Source organism: Trachurus japonicus, chromosome 22 (genome assembly GCF_045865225.1).
Source record: "Trachurus japonicus isolate A0001 chromosome 22, Traja_1.0".
Lineage (NCBI taxonomy): Eukaryota > Metazoa > Chordata > Actinopteri > Carangiformes > Carangidae > Trachurus > Trachurus japonicus.
In genome coordinates this window covers 11,536,829-11,560,822 of record NC_140928.1, presented here as the reverse complement: position 1 = coordinate 11,560,822, position 23,994 = coordinate 11,536,829, and the positions used below count along the sequence as shown (strand labels likewise).

The window sequence follows — 23,994 nt, the reverse complement described above, 5'->3', positions numbered from 1 at the left end:
ATGGCAATAGTCGAATTTGCCAAAATGTTGAACTTTCCCTTTAACCTTTAGCTGACTGCTGTAAAGGTTGAACTAAGTTGGATCCAGTTGATGCAGGTATTTGACTGTAACACTGTTATCTGAATCCTACTCTGATCAGGTAAGAAAGGGTTTAGTTTGCTATTGTTTTATCATCCACACTCCATATCCTGCAATTACAAAGTGAAAACAGAATTTTAGACTTTTATGCAAAAGGAAATATTTAAATATCACATTGACGTAAGTATTCAAACACTTCACCATGTTCCTTTCAATTTAGCTCAAGTGCCTCCAATGTCGCTTGATCATCTTGGAGACCTTGATTTGAATCCACATGGGGTAATTTGAATTAATAGGACATGATTTGGAAAGACACATACCTGTCTTTGTACTGGTCTCACAGCTGAAAGTGCATATCGGAGCAAAAAACATGAGGAAGGAACCGACTCCAGAGCTCAGAGACAGGATCATGTCAGAGCACAGATCTAGGGAAGGATACAAAAAATCTGCTGCACTGAAGGCTCCCAAGAGGACAGTGGCCTCCATCTTTCTTAAATAGAAGAAGGTTGGAACAACCTGAACTCTACCTAAGGCTGGCTGCCCAGTCAACCTTAAAGGGCCTCGGTAACAGAAGTGACTACGAACCTGATGGTCACTCTGGCGGAGCTCCAGAGATCCTGTGCAGAGATGGAAGAAACATCCAGAGGCACGGCCGTTACTGCTGGCTTTATAGCAGAGTGGTCAGATACAAGCTTCCCCTCATCGAGACTGCACTAAAGCAACTAATGTTCTCTCAGACTGTGAGGAAAAAAAGAGTTTCTGGTCTGATTAAACCAAAAATGAACGTTTGGCATCAACTTAAATCATCATACCTGGAGGAAATCAGACACCACTCATCACTTGCCCAGTGCCATCCTTATGGTGCAGCATGGTGACGATGGTGTCATGTTTTTCATCAGCAGGGACAGAGAGACAGGTCAGGGTTGAGGGGAAAAATGAACAGATCTAAACGTGACGGTCCAGTGACCATTCCCTAGAGAGCTGGCAGGGATTGAGAGGCTCTGAAGAGAAGAATGGCAGAAAATCACCAAATCCAGGTGTGAAGCATGTTGCGTCATATCTAAGAAGACTTGAGGCTGTAATCGCTGCCAAGGGTACTTCAACTACTGAACAGAGAAGCCTGGATACTTATGGCAATGATTTATAATTCAGTTTTTAAATTTTATTAAAAATGAAAACAAAACAAACAAAAAAAATTTCCCCCCCTTTGACATTATGGGGTATTGGTAGGTTTAAACTATTTTAGCAACAAAACATTTGAGTTCTTCAGTACTTTGTATTTGATCTGTAATATGATCATCAATATTTGTGGGTTGTAGTCTTTTCAGTGGATTTGTTGAGAATAACTTTGAAAGTTATAAACTCTGCAGAGATAAAGCACTTAGCAAGCAATAGCTATATATTATCACTTTTTTGAGTCTTCACTAATCAAAATGTCAGAAATCGTCAGTCTGGAGTTGTCCAAAACCGTTTCATGGAAAATGATGCTGAATGACGCTGCACTGACGTTAGCACTGTGCATATTACAGGAATAAATGTTTAAAAAACCTGTGGATTTAAATCCCAGACTTGTAAATAAACTCTTCAATGGTCTTAAAAACAGCGTAACGTTCGCCCTCACTCTGCTGAGTCAGAAGAATGAACGTCAGGCCTATAGAGCATCATCAGCAATATGGCCCCAAGGACATGTTTTAATAAAAATAAAATGAAGGAATAGAATAATAATCTGAAAGCATACAAGCCTGGGTAAATCTGAAGAACAAGTTTGATGTTCTGGTTTGATTATGGACTGCTTTCATAGAAACCTAGTGGAAAAATATAAGTATAAAATAATGTTGTCTTGACTTGCACTGCAGAATATAGCTTTTTAATAGTAATACTGTTCTTATCAACACCCCTTCGTCTTTTTAATGTGCACAACCTTGAGGGTGAAAAATAACTTCTTTTTTTTACTGAAAGCTTTGAGGTTTAGGGTTGAGACAAGTAACTTTTTAAGTGTGCCCCCCAGTTGATGAACCCTTGAGCAGCTTATCACATTTGCTCTTCAGTAGTTTAACCATGCACCCTGACCTTCTCATGGAAGAAGGTTAAGTGAGAGCACAAGTTGAGTTTTCAGTTGTCGAAATATTCCATACATTTCACTTGATGTGTTGAAATAGCTTGAAAAGAGTTGGGACTGTTGAACTGTCCTGAGCCTCCCAAACTACGACTGTGTCTCATGAAGTACAGAGGTGCACGAAAAAAATCCAGATGTTTAGGATTCAACATGTTTGGGTGCATTGCAGATTGCTATGGCACGTGAAGTGGCTGTCTGATTAGTCCTCTCGTTAGCCGAGTCGCTATTTCCCTGTGTTTATAGCACTTCCACTAAATCAATGCACAAAGACTGATTGAATTAAGACCTCTTAGACAGGTAGCACACAGGCCGTTAGCCTTGTTATTAGGCCTGTGTGTGTGTGTTGGTGATTTTCCACTTAAGGCGTCCAAAGAAACTGAAACGGAAGCTTGTTTGAAAACTGTTTATGTATTTCCGTGTGTCAGCTGTAGTTGTCTATTCTTGTACGGATCAAACGTCGAGCCGATTCTCCTCAACAATGAGGCCATTTACCAGTCAACATTTGTACTGGAGCGTACTCCGAGTGCCGAGTTGAGGCAGTAACAGTTAAAAGTTAGGGCGAAAAAATGAATGCAGTCAATGAAATCTCCATGAAAGTATGGTAATGCAAGTGTGTGTGCGTGTGTGTATGTATTCTGAGTGAGTGAGAGGTTGATTGAGGGGGCGACACTGGCATTGTGTCCCTCCTACAATGATGCTCAAGTGTGTAAGAGGCAGTTTAAGAGCGCTATGGAGATAGTGAGAGAGTGTGAATGGGCTATGAATAGCTGTTACACATTTGCTTGTATTGCTGTGTTTGGTAACCTTTAACCTCCTCTCTCCCCTCTCTCCCCCCCTCACCACCCTCCTTTCCATTTCAGCGTATTCTGGGATTTGTATTGTGCGGCTCCAGACCGAAGGGAGACATGCGAGCACTCCAGTGAGGCCAAGGCCTTCCATGACTACGTAAGTGACAGATGGGCTCTGCATGCTGCCACTTCTCTCTTTTTTTTTTTTTACAAACAGCCACTGTCTTTAGACACTTTGTGGAATCAGGGCTTTTGTTTCTTTGTGTGCCTGCCTGAGGCACACATGTAGTAAAAAAAAAAAAAAAAAAAAAAAAAAGAGAAAGAAAACTGTATATGGTTTACAGCGAGGTCAAGTGTATAGAAGAATCTTTAAGTAGCATCCACGAGAGCAGGTAGAGGATGGTGGGCACCTCAAGGACATCTGGCCAAGTGGATCAAACTTTGAAAAGTTTACATGTTTCTATTCTAGAGAAGTACACTTTATTCATATTTATTGTATTAGCAGGTACTAGAGCTGAACTTCAAGATTAAGTTTCGTCTACAAAGTGTAAGTGAATAGAAGGGGGAAAAAACGTTTTCTTAGAGGTCAAGGTGACGTCCTTAAATTCCTCTGTTTTGTCTGAGAAACGCTTGAAAATCTGAAGGTAACAGAGAAGAGCGGCAAACACTATGAATATTATAATAAAACCGAATAATGATTATTTCTGTTTTAGACTAACTATCGATGAGTAAGATGGAGTTCAAAATTAAAGACAAATCTAACTTCTCCAACCACCTGATACATCAACACAAATTAATTATGTGATGCTGCCTGACGACACTCAGCATCATCAGACATGTGCGACAGTGTTTGTCTCCGTTCTGTATTCCCACGTCAAGTTGTTCTTTAATGCAGGTTAATAAATACACAATCGCATGTCTCTGCTGGCAGGTTTAAGTTCTTGCCCCCAGTGTTAATTTGCGCGGCTACACCACCTGTTAATTGCAAGAAGAAATTATGTTCTGTTTATCAGTTTACTTTGCACTGTTGCTATGGAAAAGAGGCGACAGTCCGTGCAGCAGCTTTAAAACAGTTCTGGTTGGGAACATAACGGATCTTTAGCTTCCTCTCACTGACGGTGGCACATGCAGCAAAACATTGGAAATGCACCTTGGGAGTTGTAGTTCACTTCCTCCTTGAAATTGTCCCATCAGCTTATCATTAAAGAAACGAATAGTTTGTGACACAGTTGCTATTTGGAAGTTGGAATTAATTTCATGATTGATAAATCTGTCAAATATGTTCTTTGACTAATTGTTTAATCTATGAAATGTCAGAAAACCGAGAAAAATGTCCAATGTGACATCTTTAAATTAATCTGATTAACAGTCCAAAACCCAAAGAGATTCTGTCAAACATGATACGAGACAAAAAGAGAAAATCTTTTCCGTAAGAGGCTGCAAACTGTGATTCTTTCAGTTTTGTTTGAGAAATGACTTAAACGATTCATCAATTATTCAAATAACCATCTCATTACTACATACTGTAGCAGTGCTGTTCCTAAAATTGTTAGAGAAGAAAAGAAACCACGGACGCCCAAAATCTCTCCTCCTCACTGTGTTGCTCCGAGACTTCTTCTCTGAGCCGGTGGATCTAAGGACTGATGGTGTTGTATGTTTTCACCTGTTTTTTAAATTGTGATCCATGTTTTTCTTTTTCTTTTTCATACAACAACCACGCAGCTCTCTAAGTTCTGTTTCCATTGTGTGTTTTTGTATGTGTGCGTCCTTGAGGGATTTTTCGATGCCTTTGAGAGCTTGAAGGGGAAATTCAGCTTTTTTTTTTTTTTTTACTTTTCTTTTCTGTGCATCTTGTTGAGGTCAGAGGTCAAAGGTCAGGGTTGGCTATGGAGCAGGTTTATTTATTTATTTTTTACAAAGTTTATAGGTATTCAGCGTCCTACCCAAGGACGCTCCAGCGTGTGCATTGTTTGCTGTCACAGATGCTCTAGTCTGGGCTCAGGTCATTTGCAGACCGAGTCCTAATAATAACGGCTCCACCACGGGGCCCAATAATAATGTAAAGACGGGTTTTCTTCTGCACCGTGAGGCCAAACTGTAACTGTATCCTCTCATGTGAAAATGTCATGTGTTGTGATTGACACTGTGCGTCTGTCTTCAGCCTCTGCTCTCCAGCCAAGACAGTGTGTGTGCGTGTGTACGTGTGTGTGTGTGTGTACTGTATAGTGTGGGGAGATAATGGAATAGAGTTCTAATCCGGTAATCCCAGCACTGGGCTGAGGCTAAGCCAGGGATTTGTGTGTGTGTGCCTGTGTGTGTGTGTCTGTGTGTGTGAGTGTGAGTGTGTGTTTGTATTTTTGGACAGGGGGCATCTTTGGCAGCCGGCCCAAAGACGGAGGGTTGAGGGGCTCACACCCTCAGTGCCAGCCAGTGTGCCAGTTAACCCTGTGTGTATGCATGTGTGTAGATGTGGATGGGTGTGCTACACGGTTGCTTGGAGTCTGCTCCGAACAGTGATAAAGCGAAGGAGACGGGAAGGGTTTAATTTTGGCTCCAGCCCCCCGAGGCTAGTCTCTGAGCACAGGTCCTTTTCTCCTGGTTTCAAAAGAACGAGTCGGTTAGAGGCATCGGAAGAAAAAAAATATTTCACCTTACCTCAAAAGAGTTTCTTAGTCTTTTGAGGATTGCTAGATTGCAAGCCAGCATTTAAGAGGCATTATCACAGTTCTCTCTGCTGGGTGCCGAGACGCAGCAAAGGTTCATGGTTGCCGTTGAGGCTACGGTACTTCTACCTCAAGTCCTGACACTGGTTATGAAACCCCGAGTTGGACGCGATAGTTAGACAATGTCAAGTTCTGGGTTTGTTACTCGGGCATCTTATGCACCAATTAAAGAGGCAGCTTTACAGAGATCAGGTAGAGGATGTTTTCCCCTCGGATATACATTCACATCAATATTCTGACGTCTTTTTAATTTATCTGTTTATGCTGGCGTTAAGTTGAGGCTTAAGTGGCTTTACATACGTTAAATACAGAATTTACTGGTTTTTATCCCTGAGGCTTTAAGCACCTCACTCTATTGTGATGCATCGATAAAGTCACTGACATTAATATGATCCTTTTTTTATTTAATGATATGAATGATTTTAACGATATTAATGATTTGATGTGAAATTAGAAAGTTAAAAGGTGAATTTTATACTTTAATTGAACACACGTAATTACACCCAGGAGTTAATTTTGTCCCATTGAGTGTCCTCTGGTTCATTTTTAACTGGCCTGCCTGTCATCTCCATAGACGATAATACAACATGCCATACATTATTCAAACATCATGTCATTTAGTAATTAATTAATTAGACTGATTGAATTTTTTTTAATCAGCGTTAAATCCTGATAACATCCCTGTTAGGTTCTGTCTCTGAGCTTTTGGCGGCTCATTGTTACACACAACTAACAGTCAAGTCACATACATCATATGCGTCAAAATCATATTTTATGCATTTTATCAACTTTTCGACCTCAGCTGAGGCCCCCCCCACCCCAAAAAAAAAGAAAACCTCACAACTTTCTTTTTGCCTGGTTGCCAACTCTTTCCTAGAAATTTCAGCTTTTCTTTTGCTTTGTGCACAACCTGAAAAAATGCGCATAGAAATAGATGTAGGTTAGAGGATGTATGCAACCTGTGAAGATGGATTAGGAATATGCATTGTGTGGCTTTGAGGAATCGCGAGCCAGAAATGGTGCGACCACGTGTTCCTCCCAAAACGAAAAAACGTATAAACAGGTGTGAATTCATGTGCGGTATTAAACCTGCTGCCAGCAGCACAGCGCTCAACCTCCAATCATATTCTTTAGCCTCTTCTTCACTCCTTCATCACACTGATCCTCTGATTTTTAATTTTTTTTTCTACCTGCACTGTTGCTCTTCACTCTTTCTTAACACATCTGCCCACGTTTCTCTCACTCCCACCCCCCCATCTCTCTCCCTCTCCCTCTCTCTCTCTCTCTGCCTCCCTCTCTGCTGCATTTTGTGCAACTCGCATCATGTTTTCATGTTCATGCAGCTTGTGGTTTCTCTGCGACACCCCCACATCTGCATCTTTCCTCCCTCCCCCTCTTTCTCTCTCCATGTACATTCTCCTCCACACGCCGCCTTTTTTTCTCTCTCCTCCCACCCTGCTTTACTATATCTCTTATTCTCTCCTTCACCCAGCACACGAGTCCGCCCCCTCTCCTCTCTCTCGTCTCACTCGCCTTATCGCTCACTCCCTCGCTCCCAACTCTTCTTCTCTTTTTCCCCTCTCTCTGACCCCCCTCACCACCAGTACTACCTCCATTCCCGAGGGAAGATTGATTGGCTAATCTAGCTGTTTACCCACAATGCCTAGTAGTGCCGAGGAGGAGAGGGCAGCGTAGTCAACGAGAAGACACAACCAAGACACAGTGAGGTATTTGAAAATTGAGCTGAGTGGGCAAATGTCAAAACAGAGAGGAAGAGGGAGGGAAATGGATGATAGATCTAATTCTCTTTTTATTTGAAATCACATAACTGTAGGAGATCTGTGTGTGTGTGTGTGTGGGGGGGGCGGTTGTAAAGCTATACCTCTAAAGACAGCTTTATGTCTGTGGATTGTAGGAAACTAAAAGAACTATCATTACTCCTATTTTAGCAAAGGTAAAGGTTCTAACATTTATTCAAACGTCATATTTCCTCTGAATCCCCCTTGGTTAGTTTTATTACACTTAGGCAAATGTCATAATTCAAAGTATTGTCTTTTGTGTAATTAAAGTTTTCATCTGCTTTTCTAAACTAACCTTCTTTTTTCCAAGTGCAAACATTATTGTAAAAACCCAGTGACACTTTTTCAGAATTTACATTTTGGAGGGTTTCAGCACCGTCTGATGTCTGGGAGAATGACACAGGTGTAACTTCAGTTTTTCTCATTGCCTTAAATATTCATGAGAATTTTAAACCCAAAGACGTATTAGTTACAGTTGGCACATGTCGGTTACACTGCAGTTTTTAAAAAGAGAAAACCTTCAAAAAGTTATAAACCAGCTCATGGATGCATAGAAATGTCCTAACACAACACTAGACGGCTGCGTGAATTGTGCATGAACCTTTGTTTATCCTATTCTCTGCAACCAGAAGAATCTAGTGTAATGGAAAGAGGGAAAAAAGCGACTATATTAAACTAACAACTGTAAATGATTTGTGGATATAAAATAAAATTTGATAGTTCATGGCAAACTGATCCAAACTTTTCACAAGTATTTTGGGTCTTAAGACCTTTATGATAATATAAAATGATGACCTTTGTGACACTGGTAAGGAAAGTGCTATACACAAAGTGTTTTATGACTTAGGTTTATAGAATAGTAGAATACGAAGGAAAAATGAGAGAGAACTTGACTTGAGTTTATTTACATTGAAGTAAAGATCTATATTTGAAATCATAATTCAAGATGCAATTGACCGAGTTTGACAACAGTTGTGTAATATGTCAGTTGTCTCTGGAGGAATTCTCCATACACTGGGTTTGGATGCAGCTTATCGCCTTATTTAAAGCCGAGACGGAGCAGCGCTGCGGACGTTAGAGACGGTATTCCTGAATTTAAGGAAGCAGGTTGAGTCCTGTGTAAGTGGCTGCTGTAGTGAAGTGAGCGATGGACTGACTGTAAATCAGCTGAAGGGGAGCTGTTTGGAAATCCTGACCCCAGACTGAAGCGGGGTCAAGAAGTAGGAAGTTCTTTTTTTGTTTTTTTTATGAGTGGAAAATAAATTATTATACGGTAGTTTGGAGTAAGGAGAAGAACTGAAACATCCATCTTCTTGAGTCAAAGCTATATTCAGGAGTCCACAGTTGTTCTCGTTCCCCTCATATTCTTGTCTTTCGGCCTCGCTGCCTTCCCTCTGGAGTGTTGGCTAAGTGGATGTTGTGTCTGCAGCATGTATTAGTGCTGTCATCCGGCGTGCGTGCATGCTTGTGTGTGTGTGTATGTGTGTGTGTTTGTGCGCGCACGAGTCCGCCTGTCTGGTTCAGTACCACTACCTTGGCAGCAGCTTTTGGGGAAGCGTGTGTTTGGTGCGCATGTCTTTGCCAGTTTTGAGGACCAGCTGGGCTTTCAGAGAGATTGTGCATGCGTGTCTATGTATGCGTGTGTGTGTTTGTGTGTGAATGTGTGTATGTGTGTGTGTGCATTTGTTTGTCAGACGTGACGGTGAGAGTAGCAGCCGTATCCTGTTGCTTCAGAGCGAAACACACTGTTTTGACTGGGCTGATAAATTAGCCAGATCACCACAGTCAGCTATTTTCCCTCCCGTCTCCACACTCAAGTCTCTCCCATCCTCACTCCTTCACCCCCCCCTCCCTCTCTCTTCCTCTCCCTCCCTCTCTCTGTGCGCTAAGGACAGCAGGTCAAGGAGACAGTGATGAGGTACATATCAGTGTGAACCAGAATGTAGATTAGTCCCCTCTCCAGGCAGGGACACACATAAATACAGACACACATACACACACAGATACATTTGCCGTCTCGTCATTCCCCCTCTCTCTCTCTCCATCCAGTGTTTATGTCTCTGTCTTTAGCCCTGTGAAAGGTATCAGGCAGAGGTCAATAATGTGTTGAGCACTATTGATCTGTCCGGTAGGTCCTATGGGTGAGCGAGAGGAAGAGGGAAATGGAGAGGGAGGGATCAATGTTTTTCTGTATAGCCCATCTACATACTGTACCGTAGCAGCCAATCAGATCATTAGTCTTTTGTTCTCTGATGGATTATTCATAAACATCGTAGGCTTTCACCGAGGAGTAAAAAAAAAAAAAAAAAGCGAGCACATCGGGGCATCCTTATGAGGAGAAACGACTTCAGATGAAGGCGTCAGCGTGTTTTGAAATATTTTGCCACAAAGATGCCGTCGCAGCGTCACAGAGGGGCGGATGAAGTTTTATTACACGGGATGAACCCCGGGGTTGAGAGTGAATATTTACTATAGGAATCAGAGGTTGCAGCTTTATATTACAGTACATGTTTGCAGCTTTATGGTGTGAAGCGAGATCTAAACCTGCTTCCCAAACAAACCAGAGCCAGATATCATGTAGGAACCCTGTGGAGGAAGTACCTCAAGCGCTCGCAGCCAACTGATGCCTACCTCAGAGTGAAGACATGCCAGTTACGCATTCAGCTACATTGTCTCTGAATATTTTAGCGCTGCGACTAATGATTTACTTCAGCAATGAATCGAAAAGACAAGCAGCCGTTATCCACATTTTGAGCTGTTGGCTTCAGTGTTTTGGTTTTTTATTGCAGGTTTGCTTTGAAAAATCACTTACACGATTTATCAGCCATCAAGACTGTTGGAGTCTCATTTATTTTAATCAACCGATTGATAAATTACCCAGTCGTTTCAGCTCCAGGAAATATGGATGCATTTTATTTTGAGAACTTTGTTCTGTTGCATCCCAAGTTAAATGGAAGACTGTTGACAAACAGGTCAATTCAATGATCAATACTCTTGTGCTCTTTGTTGCTTTTACTTAGGGGTGGGCGATAAGGGCAAAAAATAAATATCTCAATTTTTTTTTTTCAATTATCTGATAATGGTAATCTGATGATATCCTTTAAAATGTGATTTTGGTTTTTTGTTTTACAAAATATGTTGTAAAACTCAACTTGCTTACCAGGACATCTATGGATAGACACAGCTTTTCGGAACAACAGCTCTTGTTTATTTGCTGTGAACTTAAGCATTCAACAGACCCCCAGTTAAACTCCAGTGTGGAGACATTAAATGAGTCAGGTTATCTGCTGAGGTGAATTGTACACATTGTCCGCATTGTACACATTGTCCGCATTGAAAGTAATGGGTCATATTTCCTCCGTGCAAGATGATGTTGTGTTACGGTTGCCACCGAGACTGTTTGTAGGAGATCACGTTACCACCATGTGACTGAATCCTGCCCACTGATTGGCTTCTGAGGCATGAATTTGGCGAATGAGGACTTTCATGCGCCTCTCCTTACCGTCTATTGTTTTCTTTTCGACATAGTATAAATACACAATAATGGAAAATTGCACATTGTCAAAACAATATTTACGATAATATCGGAGGCGATATATATCGCCAACCTCTACTTTTACTCAGAGTATTTTAAGGGACAGTCAATTTTTAAGTATCATTTTTGGTGCCATTTTTGCATAGCTAAAAGGTGACATGAGACAAAGGCCGGAACTGAAGTGGAGATGCTACAATTACAGTGAAACTGCCAGTCCACCAGGAGGCCCATTTTCGCCTTTGTTTTAAAGTGCACAGTAGAGCGAGACAGACAGAGAGAGAGATAGAAACAGGAAACGTGAGGGGAGACAGCGGGATGACATGCAACAAAGGTCTCGAGCAGAATTCAGATGATGTGGTTTCTCCTCCGTGTCTTCGACTGCGAGGCCACCGGGGCGTCCAATTAATGCTTTACTCTGATGTGTCATTACAAAAGGGAGGAACTAGTGGACTGTCTTCAACCGCTGAGTGCACTTGTCATAAAATCATCAAGTGCATTTTTATTTGGAAAAGCAAAAGGAAGAAAAAAAAACATCTGAATGAAATCTTTTTTTGTGCTTCAATTAAACATCTTTTCTGTTGATAATATATAAATGTTATGATCGATTTTTGGCGAACCTCTACCATGACCTCCATCTGTACAGATTAGACTGAGAGCAACTGTTTATTTTAACTACCACATTAATATTTCTTTTCTCACCTAATAATTCATATTCTAGCAAAGAAAATCGTATTTGTGAACATGAAGCCAAGTCATTTGAGCTTTTCAATCAAAATACAATTGAAGTTTTACTTAAAACAGTGAACCAGTGTTTAGATCCTTAATGAAGAGACTGACAGGATGACTGATGTTGCATTACACTGTAAAAAAAAAAAGAAGAAAGAAAAAAAAAGTCATGGTTCTCCATTCAGACCCATCACAGCCACAAGGATGAGGTACAGTTGGGGCCTGCAGTCCAGGTACTATATTATTGATGACATAAAAACTGACCTAATATTACTTTTTGTGCAGACGTGGCTGTGTGATGGTTTTGACGCCACGTTTTGTGCAGTGCCGCCGAGAAGAGGCCATTAAAATTTAGTTTACGGTTTTTAACAGTGTAAATATTCCCACACATGTGAAAATGTGTCCCGTGGGTTTTTGTTGAACTTTCAGCCAGCTTCAATGAAAGAAACGTATTCTTCTCCTTTCTGCTGCATGTCGGGCATTAAAGCCCTTTCAAGTTGTGCCGCCACCCAGCGCTTCCTTTGCGCACAGACTTTTCCATACATCCAGCCTGAAAATGAATAATTCAACTCAACTACAAAACTCTGTGTTCATTATATCAACTAATTAGTGCAGCACTGATGTCTGTGGATTGTGCTGTCTTCTCTAACTTGCTTCTTTGCATATAGGTAGTACGCTCTCTCTCTCTCTCTCTCCTCCTCCTCTGTCTGCATTAGCAGTCATTATTTACCTGCACCGCCATCAAGAAAACAAATTCCTGTAGATTTACTTTCTCGGTTGAATCAAGTTGTTTCTGATTCAACGAGGCAAGTCTGACAGTCTCCTGCTTCTGAGCTCGGAGTTGAAATTGAAAGGTAGATATAGGCAGTACTGTGGGTGCCACTACAAAAAAACTAAAAAGCACTGTTGGATCCTTTTGTATTTCCCCAGGCCAGATGGTTTTAATAAAGACCGACTGCATACTAAATCTACCTTACGCTTTGCTGGTGGCAACTGCACCCTCTGTGTGCTTTTAGTTTGCATTCAATTTCAGTCGGCAAACTGGAGAATACAGAGGCACGTCGCTGGTCATTAATAGTCTCCAACAATAATAAGACCAGGTGATTGATTGTGAACAGAATCTCTCTCTGTGTAGCATTAATTTCTTTGTTTTTCTTCCCTATCATCATCTTTTTTTTTTCTCTCCCTCTTCTGCCTCACTCTTGTATCTTCTAACTCACTCTCTCCTCTATCTCGCTCTTGTGCCTTCCCTCTCTCTCTCTCTCTCTCTCTCCCCTACATCGTCTTATTCTCTCTCTCTCTCTCTCTCTCTCTCTCTCTCTCTCTCTCTCTCTCTCTCTCTCTCTCTCTCTCTCTCTCTCTCTCTCTCTCTCCCCTACATCGTCTTATTCTCTCTCACTCTCTCTCTCTCTCTCTCTGCGCTCCTGGAGCGGGGGATGCCAGGGGGACAGAGTGCAGATAGGACCTGTCTCCATAGCAACAGCTTCTGCAAGCTGCTGACACCCTACTGGGGGGTGGTGGTGGTGGTGGTGGTGTGTGAGTGTGGTGGTGGTGGTGGGGGGGTTTACAGGGGTTGGGGCACAGAGAAGGTGTGTGTGCGTAGTTGTGTGTGTGTGTGTGCACCAGTGCTGGGAAAAATAAGTGAGGGGGGTCACGGAGAGGAGAAGAGATGGAGAGAAAAGTGTGTAGAAGAAGAGAGTGAGGGAGATGGATGAGAGGGAGGGAGGGAGAGAAGGAGGGAGAGAAGGAGGGAGGGAAGGAGGGAGGGAAGGAGAGAAAGAGGCAGTCGACCCAGCTTCTTCCCCAGGGACTCAGTGGCCTGCTCATGTTCACTAGCAGAATTAGCATAAAGATGGGGGGAGGTGTGTGTGTGTGTGTGTGTGTGTGTCATTGTGCGAGTGTGCATTTTTTTCTTCTTTTTTCTTCTCTTTCTGTGTGTTGGTCTCAGATAGTCAGGAGAAGAAGGGCAGCGAGTGTATTTGTGTACATCCGTGTAATTGGTAGTATGCGTTGTTGTCCAAGCATACAGTATATGTCACATGGATGCAGTGCGTTCGTTAGGTGTGTGTGTGTGTGAGTGCTGGTGGAACGGAGGATGCGTGTATGTGTGTGTGTGTATATGTGTGTGTGTGTGTGTGTGTGTGTGTGTGTGTGTGTGTGTGTTTGTGAGAGCGACTCCCTCCCCTGGGTCTTAAACCCCCTCCCTGTTCTGGTCCTGTAGCTTGTGGTTCTCCCCTGTCTGCCTCTCTGTACTGAAGGGCTGCACTTTATGAGCCTGTGATGCAACTCTTTGTGAGTTCAGAGTGTGTGTGTGTCTGTGTGTGTGTGTGTTTGCGCGCTCATGTGCTTGTGTGTTCATGTGTGCGTTTGTTCCGGTGTGCTTATGTAAGCACTCTGAACATGCGTCTCCGTCTATGTGTGTTGACAAGAATACAGTTATATCATATTTAACTCCCGGGCTGAACCCCCCCTCACCTCCACCCTACCCCTCCCTCCCTCTTCCCCTCTTCTATCCTAGATTCTAGTTTTATTCTTTTACATTGTTTGACTGACGTAAAGGGGATTGGAAACAGTAGTGTTGTTGTTGCATATGGTAATATGATTAGTGTCAGTTTGGCAGCTGCTCTCATCAAGTCTAAATGATACACTTGTCTTTTTTTTTTTTGCTTTTAAACATCTTCAGATCTCCAGACTTAAACAACATCTCAAACTCCTTAACTCCTTAACTTAAAGTGCACTAAGAGACACATAGAGCCCAACACGGACCAGTTTTAAATAACACACACCTGGCTTCTGCAAAGAAAAATCAAAAAACCACAGTAAATGATCTGCATCTGCCCAAAAATCTGTACAAACAAACAAACTTAGCCTCATCAAGATTAATGTTCCTTCAAAACTTTGCTTCCCTACCTGTTTCCCAGACAGAACAATTACACAGACAGAAAACCAGTTACGGTAACCACTTACCAGTAAAATCTGGATTTACTCCATGCAAAATATAATTGATACTGTCATAAAATGGCAATATTGCTCATTTTGAAGTCATAGTAAAATACTTCTTCTTATTTTATTTATTTATTTTATTTTAAGTCATCACATAAAACATTTGTGAACTTAAAACAGATTGATTGGACAGTTTATGGTTATAGTCGACTTTGATTTCCCAATGTGTCACTTCTAATGATTGGAAAACAGTACAGCTGCTCTGTTTGCTGATGACTTGATACTATTTACAAGCAATGTGAATGCAAGTGTAAATGCTTTAAGACACTTGACGAATTTCCATCTAAAGTCATTTCACCCACAGTGAAGTCAACATTATATCAATATTGAATGTTGACTTGTTTTTTTTGTTTTTTTAATTTTATCAAAACAATATTTTTAAAAAAAATTGCCAGTATTGGGGAATAAAAAGAAAACATATTCCTCTCCTCAGTCAAGTTCAGACCTATTTAAATATAAATTCTTTCATCCCAATAAACTTTATAAAAAAGAAAAATCTGCAAAAAACAGACAGAATTTGTGAATTTGTTGCATTCCAAAGTTAAATTTATCATTTTCTGTTAAACTTGTGCATTAAATGTAACAAAACCTTTACATAAAAGATAAAGCCTGCCACACACACATTGATAATCCAGCTGATTTTGCCCCGATTTTCCCCATTCCGACCAAGTCAAATTGTGTGTGGGGGAAGCCGACAATCCCGAATCACAGACTTCGCAGAATGTGACGTGAAATTGAATGTAACCAATAAAGAAGTGAGCTGACTGTCTCCATGGCTACCATCAACAAAGTACGTCAGATCACGCGAGAGGGACGAGATTCTAGTGTGTCATAGACATAAGACATACCTTTATGTGTGTAGTGTAGTGTACACTTCACACAATACGATCGAAACTGTTCAATCAAGGATTTTTATCTTCTTGTGTGGGGTCTCTCACAGATAAAAAAAAAATCTATTGAGATTTAGAAAATCTTTATGTGTGTACCAGGCTTTAGTAAACATAGCTTCAATATTAGAGAGAACTATGTAGCTACAATTACTGTGCAAATATGCAAAGCTCACACTGTGGTTTGTTTTTTTCCGTAGTGAGTCACCTTTCAAATATACTGAAGTTAAATCCAACACCACCTCCAGACTTGGTATAGAGCTGAAAAAAAACACCTCTGACATTGTTAATAAAACCAATTAGAAGCTTAGTAAATGTTTGCGTGATTATTTGCATGCCTGTTGTATTTGTATATGTACTTGGCTGTACCTAATATATTGACAAATCCAGTGTATATGCAACACATACCAAAATCAGCCAATGACTGAGTTGGACGTTAACGAACTGCCACAGTCTACGCAAAGCCTCACTGCTGTTGCATTGATTAGCATATAAGAACATTTACATTTACATTTTTATCAGAATAATAATCAAACAGTGCACCACAGTGTAAGTAAACCAAAATGTTAAATATATATACATATATGCACAGCATTCATTAAGCTCACACACTAACTAGCTGTAACTTATAAATAACAGCTGGGTATAGGACAGTAAAATCAGTTTTCTTCAATTAACTGGTGTGTGTGTGTCAGGCGACATCACAGGATGGGCTCTGGGAGAGAGGAAGACCAGAATAATATTTTGGTATTTTACCTTGAACTTTCTCTCTTCCCTTCAGTCTTAGTCCACGGAGCGAGATGAGGTGGTTAATGCTGTTCTCTCTCTAACACAGAGATGAGGGAACAGTTTAAAGGTTGTAATAGAAGACACTTTTCTGAATTAACCATTAAACTTGAGATGGGAGGGAGAGGTGGTGGTGGGGTTGGGGGGGGGGGGGGGGCTGTGATTGTAAGTGCAGACACTGCCCCCTGTAGTAAATTGATGGCCAGTGCATCATATGTAAATGTTTCTATAGATCACTGGTACAGAAAAAAAAGACACACAAACAGCACATTTCATCATTTCATCACTTGTTTTTGTCCTTGTGTGATTTCAGAGCGCGGCAGCAGCGCCCAGCCCAGTGATGGGCAACATGCCCCCCAACGACGCCATGCCAGGCGGTCCCATGCCCCCAGGCTTCTTCCAGGTATGACCCCCCCCCGCCCCCTCCCCCACTGTCCTGCTCACTCCTCCATCTCTCCATCACCTTCAAACCCAACCCTTTCATGCATCTTACTTCTCTCTCTACTATGAATTCATTTAGATTTTGATGATTTCTGTCTGAAGCACTAAGACAGAGGCGTCTTGTATTTCAAATTCAGTAAATATTTTTTTAAAAGCTATTTTGGCCTTTAGAATTTATCCACCCACTTATAACCAGTTAATTCTACATCTAAAGCACATTAATCATTTCTTTTTCTTTTTTTTCACCCGTAACAAACAGCTCTTTAGTACTTTTCCTGTCAAGTGTGAATTCAGGGTCACTTATAACACATGTCAGACATGTTAAATCCCCTTGATGTTGTAGGAGAAGCACAGGCACAGCTTGTCAGACTTATAAATATAGCTGGGCTCGTACCATCAGAGCAGTAATACAGAACCCAGATGTTTGTGAATGTGTATCATTTTGTAAGTTAGCAGATAAACTGAATATATATTTGGCGGTAAACTGCAACATCAGATGTATTATGTGAATATTTGAGTTATAGTTTGTTTTGAGAGTTATGGTTCATATTTATCGTTATTACTATTAATGAACATAACTCTTATATCCTGTCCCCTCTGTCCTGTGAAAACCATGCATCTCCAACGCCTCGTCTTGTCAGTTCCTATGGAAAAGTTCTCATCACCAACTTTGAAGTTATGTGGTTTTCACAGGACAACATCTCTGACATAGTTATAATACTAATAAAACTAGTTTATTGTTCAGCTGCAGTCAGTTGTATCTTTACCACAAAATGTTCGTTATTGGCTGATCTGATGATATGTGACGTTTATTATCTGAAAAACCCACTGTCAGTCGGGCTCTACTAATTAAATCCTTCGGTGTAAAATCAATAATGGAGTTTGATCAGATGACGCCACAGTTACAGTTCAGGGTCTTCTTCTCTCCTTGTTCTTCCCTTTCTTTTTTTTTCTTTTTTTTGGTATCCCCACATTTTTCCAAACACCGTTTATTCCTCTCTTGATATTTACACCCACCACAGCCTCTGAAGCTCACGCCGTTCACTCATCTGCTCTCTCCGGGCCGCCGTTCAACCGATTCGTGATTCAAGCTTGCCTTATTCATCCTCTCCTCCACTCCTCCACCTCCATCCCCGTCTCTGTCTCTGACCTGTCCCGGCTCTGTGAAGGGAAAAGGTTTTAGTGTGGGAAATGGCTGTCTGTACAGAAGAGAGAATGAAACAGACATACACGCACACATGCACACACACATACTATATAAAAGACATGCAGGCATATGTACGCACAGTCACAAACAAAAACACACACACACACACACACACAACGCACGCATGTTCTCTGTGAGGCAGCGGTGTGATGGACAGCACTGGCATTTGGCAGGAGGCACGATAAGGTGGTGGAGAAGAGTAGGAGAGGAGAAGCGAGTGACTCGACAGAGAGAGGAGGGGAGGATGGAGAGAGATGAAGAGGTGGTGGGAGGAGGAGGGAGGGAGGGAGGGAGGGAGGGAGGAGGAGGAGGTGGTGGGGGAGAGAAGAGGAGAAGGGAAATGTGAAAGATCAGCACCACAAGAATTGTGACCCGGTGTTTGTCTCTGTGGCTACCTACCACTCGGTTGTTTGCTCGCTGAGAACGAGGCAGTGTGCCGAGAGGAGAGGAGGGGCGGCAGCGGTGGTGATACTAGTGAGAGTACGACTGTGAATAAGCTAGGGGGAGGGAGGGGGGCGCATGGAAGTGCTATTTATAACATTGGTGGGGGAGTGAGATTGGACGAGTGTTTGTGTGTGCGTGTGTGTGTGTGCATGCGTGTTTGTGCATGCGTTGCGTTCAAGGGACCTTAATGTAACAGAAAGCTCTGGTTTGTTTTCTGCAGATATCGCTGATGCTCATTGTGAGAGCTGCGGATCATTACATGAGTTTGTGATGTCAGAAGTGTTGTGACAATTCTGACACCTGAACAACACTTTTTTTTTTTTTTTCTTTTATGATACTCCACTTTGACAAACACGCAAAACTCTTATTCTCACTCTGGCTTAGCTCGCGCAAATGTTAAATGAGCAAGCAGCTGTACAAGAACAGAAAACTGGCAGAATTTTTGATTTAATCTGACACTGTTTGATCAAATAGGTGCAACTTTTATCAATCCAGACTGATCAGAAATTAATAACTGATCAACCGTTTTAGGTGTCTTTTTCTTTTTTTTTTAACATAGCAGCCATTTGCTTTGATGATTCTCTCTGTCACATGATAGCAGGCTAAGCATCCTGGGGTTGTGAACTGTTGGTTTGAAGAAAAAAAATCAAGTTGTCTTGTGCTTTTACTCTTTTCTGACATTTTATGAACACAGCGATTAATTAGAAATGAGTTTGATTCCAGTTTTAGGTGCAGGGAAGTTTTATGATTTCATGACCCATGCCAACTTCTATTATCGATGTGTGTATGCTTGTGATTGGTGTCATTTAGGATGCAGATACTTGGATAAATCTCAATGGACTTTGTATTTCCCAACCTTAAAATGTGCTCTATTGGAGCCAGCTATAGATACAGATATCCCCACAGAGACTCACTGAGGTAAATCCATATGTGGCGTCTTCGAGGGACACACGGAAAACTCCCATGTGCTGTTTGTAAATTGCCCATCTTTTTGTTTTCTTCAGACAATTGCAAAACGGGGCGGGGGAGAAGAAGACACTGACAGCGATAGAGCGGAAGAGAGACTCTGGCATAATGAGTTATTTATTAGGGGTCGTTAACCTCTTGTCCTGGGGTGAAATGTCAGCAATAACACAGCGGTGTGTGTGTGTGTGTGTGTGTGTGTGTGTGTGTGTGTGTGTGTGAAGGAGCTTGTGTATGTGTGTGTGTGGGGGTCGTCGATCTCTTTGTGTACAGGGATACAGTGTCATTCTCAAGCAGGTTTACAATACGCAGGAAAAACTTTGGTTGTGGTTTGAAGTTGCCACTAGTGCCCGTCCTGCTGCTGCCTGAGAGTCAGCCTTTGGCAACACTGCCCCCAAGTGGTGGAGGGGAGAACTGCATGTACTCCCCTGTCTGTCCTGAGGCTGAGGGTCCTGAGTATCACCCATCACCTCTTCCACTGTAGCCACACATGTGAAGCCCATCCAGCAAAATACAAATGATTAACTCTCTTTTTTCCCTCTGAGCTTGTTTGGACTTAAAAGTCAAATGAAAACTGTTTTTTTTCTTTATGGGCTGTGGCTTTTAATTCTATGTATTTTTTCTAATCTATTTTTTGGGAGGGAGTGCCATTTTTAAAGCACCTGCCCAAAATGTTCAGCTTTCCCCCCTCCTCTTCTTCCCCCTCAGCCTAAAAAACTCCCCACTCACTCCCCCCCTCCCTCCCCCCTCCCATCTTCTCGTTCTCCTCTTTCTTATGATTTTGATCGGGTAATTCCTTCAGGTGTAAACCCCCTCCCCTCCCCTTTTTTTGGCCCCTCCCCTCTCTGATATCGCTCTTCTTTCTTAAAGGGACCACCCGGCTCTCAGCAGTCCCCCCACGCACAGCCCCCCCCACACAACCCCAGCAACCCCATGATGGGACCTCATGGCCAGGTAAGATGCAAACACTTTCTCTCAAACACCCCCCCACCCCCCACCCCCCATCTCTTTCCTTCCCTCTAAATCCCCACCACCCCCTCGCCCACACACATGCTCTTTTTTCTCTCCATTCACTGCTCGCACACTCTCTACTTCTTCTTCTTCTTCTCCTCCTCTTACCCTGGAGCCCCGTTAGATCTAGTTTTGTTCTGGCTGATTCCCCGTAGACGTCTACCCCCCCCCCCCACCACGCCCCCCTCCTCCTCCAGTTGCCGGCTCCGTCAGAAAAGCGGAGCATCCAGAGGCAGCAGGGCCTGCTCTTCTCTCTGCAAGGCCCACAATCGGCTGTCCCTGTGTGGGATGAATAATTCACTCCTCGCCCCTCCCCCGGAGCAGCTTGTGGGGGGTTGCACACTTATCTGCTCCTCCACTCCAACACACACACACACACACACACACACAGAGACACAGACGCACATACAGAGCACACTCCCCTCCCCTCCCCTCTGCTTACTTGTTCTAGCACCTTATAAATAAAACAGGGGGACAGGCACTATGGACACGTCACATAAACACATGGACACACATATATATACATGCACCCTACACACACATATATATATATATATAGATATATATATATATATATATATATATATATATATATATATAATATATATTATATATATATATATATATAGATATATATATATATACATACAATAGTAACCTCCAACTACCTAAAAGAAGGTTCAGCATATGAAGCCTTGTACAAGTTTCCCCCCTCAGTCAACGTCCGTTTCAGCACCTATTCACAACAGTAGCTACAGATGCCACAGTGGAGGTAAAGCTAGCCTTTGGCAGCGGCGGCTCTTAATTCTTGTGGTTTCTGGTTTCTGTCTTGTGTGTGCGAGAGAGTGTGGACATGCTTCCTCTAAGGTTTTCTGAACGGTGTTGTTGGCCCGAGGTGCCTCTCACTACGCCAGGCAGACCACAAGCAGAATCAGCTTACACTACAGTGACAGCAGGCAGGGACCTGTGTGAGCACGGTCTTCACACACACACGCTGCTGACCTGCACATGTACAAATCTTTGCTTTGAGTGTACATTGTTGTGTTTTGGGGAAACACTGCAAAAAAATCACAAAACATAGATTCTCGCTCAGGTGTATTTTGGATGTTTTCGAGCTGAAGTGATGAGTTTGCAACTGTTCGGTGTCATCCTCCATCCTCCCACCACACCGTGTCCATCTGCGTGTCCTCGGTGCTACCCCCCCCACCCACACACACACACACACACACACCCCTGTCTGAGTGCTCCTGGATTTATTAATAATGAAAATGTCGTTTTCTCTCTGTCCCTCTTTTCTCCACATTCCTCCACTCTCCAACCTCCCCCCGCCGTTTCCCTCCTTTTCTTCCTCCATCCACCATTTCTCTTTTTCAGCCTTTTATGTCACCGCGGTATCCAGGTGGACCACGCCCCGCGCTCCGAATGCCAAATCAGGTATACTTGGAACGGGGATTTTGACTTTTCTCACTCACTCCCATGTTTGATTTCAACCACTCACAGAGTTTCTGTGTTGCCAAGAATGTGCCAGTATGGTAATCAGTTTTCCATGTCTGGTCTTTCCTCAGCCTCCTGGGGGAATCCCTGGATCTCAGCCTCTCCTGCCAAACAGTTTGGACCCGACAAGACCGCAAGGTACAACTGGGATAGATGTTGCAAGAAGCTGCAAGTCTTTTATGGGGAAAAACTGGAGCCTGCAAATATTTGGCATTTTTGTTTGACAAATTGCTTTGAGAAAATATTTAATTACTGAAATCCACTACTATCTCTCTGACTAATCAGTTAATAAACAAATGAAGGAAGCACCAGACTTAGTACAGATTGTTAAAAAATGTCTTTCTTGTCCTGTGTGGACTGGACGGTTGGGTGTGTCTGGCTCAGGAAAATCTCCGTGGTGATTTTAGCTGCAGATTACAGCTTCAGGGGACCAGAGGGGTCCGACTAATGGGATTAGGATGGAGTATTGTCTGTGACATGTCTTAATTCCTGATTTATAGAGGCGAGCCATATGTGACGGTACATGAGCATGTGAATGTGAGTTGTGTCGCAGTCAGGTGTGTGACTTTTACATGTGTCTCTACAGGACATCCTAACATGGGCGGACCAATGAGAATGAACCCTCCCAGAGGAATGGCCATGGGTCCACAGGTAGACACACACCTAAATTTAACGTCAATTAGACAACGCAAATATAAATCTGATAACGTAAAAGTATCAGCCAACATGGTGATTATACTATATTGATTTTGTTAATGTCACTAAACTGCCATCACATTAAACACATTGATATATTGCTATGAAGGGTATATCGCAGCTCTTAAAGGTTCAGTACTCGGGGGCAGGGCTGGCTTGTTTGCTGTTTGATGGATTATTTGTTTGTTTTAAGTGTTGCAGCTGCTGTCAGTCCAGTAATGTATGTCTTATATCACCAGGAAATGTGGCACAAAAGCCAAAGTCCTGAAGCTAGAATCACCAGAATAAAAGAAAGCAAAGACCCCAGTCAAGGAAAACCAAAGTAACTTCTATTGTTTTGTTCTGACTTTGTTTTTTATTGTCTTTTCTTGCAGAATTACGGAGGCATGAGGCCTCCTCCCAACTCCATGGGCGGTCCGATGCCAGGAATGAACATGTAAGTAAAAACACCATAAGACTTCTTGGAGCAAGTGAAATCACTTTACTAAGGGGGTCATTCATGTTTCACGTCTCTTCACACCATTTTCATTTTTCCCTGTTAATCATTTTCTCTCCTCCATTAATTATTCTGTTCCGTCTCTGTTGTTTCTTCAGGGGTCCCGGAGGAAGAGGGCCTTGGCCAGGACCTAATGCTAACTCAGTGAGTGATGAGTTCTGATTTTGGAGGTTGCACAAATATAGTAATAGGGTCCATCAGTCAGTTTTTGGAGAGTTGTGTCTGTGGTTTTACGTTTTCTAGGACAGTCTCCAGACAAAAGTACCAACAGTGCCTGAATAAACTTCCAACTTTGTTAAAAACGAAACTTTCCTGACAGAGTCTGAACATTTACAAGCTTCTCAGAAGTGATATTTACTGCAGGACTGTTGTGTTGGTTTTATTAGATTGTAAAATGATCCTCTTATCTTTTCTCCCCACATTTGGCATCCTCTGACCCTCAGATCTAATTATCTGTTTCCTCTTTCCCCCTGCAGATAGCGTACTCCTCCTCATCTCCAGGAAACTATGTGGTGAGTTAAAAATCTCTCACAAGCCAGTGCAGCTTTCCAGGATGAAATTATGCTTTTATTGTGATGAAGACAAGTGCCATTTTAACCTCTATCATTGGTTGCTCCCCAGGGTCCTCCAGGCGGAGGAGGTCCACCCGGAACTCCCATCATGCCCAGCCCAGGTGGTGCGTCACCTAACTATGTCCCCAGCACTAACAACTTGACTTCAAAACACACATCACTCCCATTTTTTTCCTCCTCACTTAACAAGCATGAATGTGTCCCCTCTTCCACCAATCACCATCAGCAG

The 23,994-nt window shown here is 42.4% G+C and overlaps 1 protein-coding gene across 6 annotated transcripts in view; it reads left to right on the top strand.

Moving 5' to 3' along the window:
• LOC146963579 (single-stranded DNA-binding protein 3) overlaps positions 1-23,994 on the top strand; it is a 40,005-nt gene that overhangs the window by 10,080 nt on the left and 5,931 nt on the right. For 2 of the 6 annotated variants that reach the window (XM_085767786.1, XM_085767789.1), the window contains exons 4-13: positions 3,055-3,139; positions 16,755-16,844; positions 20,367-20,450; positions 21,882-21,941; positions 22,073-22,139; positions 22,588-22,652; positions 23,072-23,133; positions 23,292-23,337; positions 23,670-23,705; positions 23,815-23,866. In XM_085767786.1, coding sequence (XP_085623912.1) covers positions 3,055-3,139; positions 16,755-16,844; positions 20,367-20,450; positions 21,882-21,941; positions 22,073-22,139; positions 22,588-22,652; positions 23,072-23,133; positions 23,292-23,337; positions 23,670-23,705; positions 23,815-23,866 — 647 coding nt within the window. Of the gene's footprint in view, positions 1-3,054; positions 3,140-16,754; positions 16,845-20,366; positions 20,451-21,881; positions 21,942-22,072; positions 22,140-22,587; positions 22,653-23,071; positions 23,134-23,291; positions 23,338-23,669; positions 23,706-23,814; positions 23,870-23,994 lie in introns of all 6 variants that reach the window. The other 4 variants (XM_085767785.1, XM_085767788.1, XM_085767787.1 and 1 more) reach the window with 2 other exon arrangements.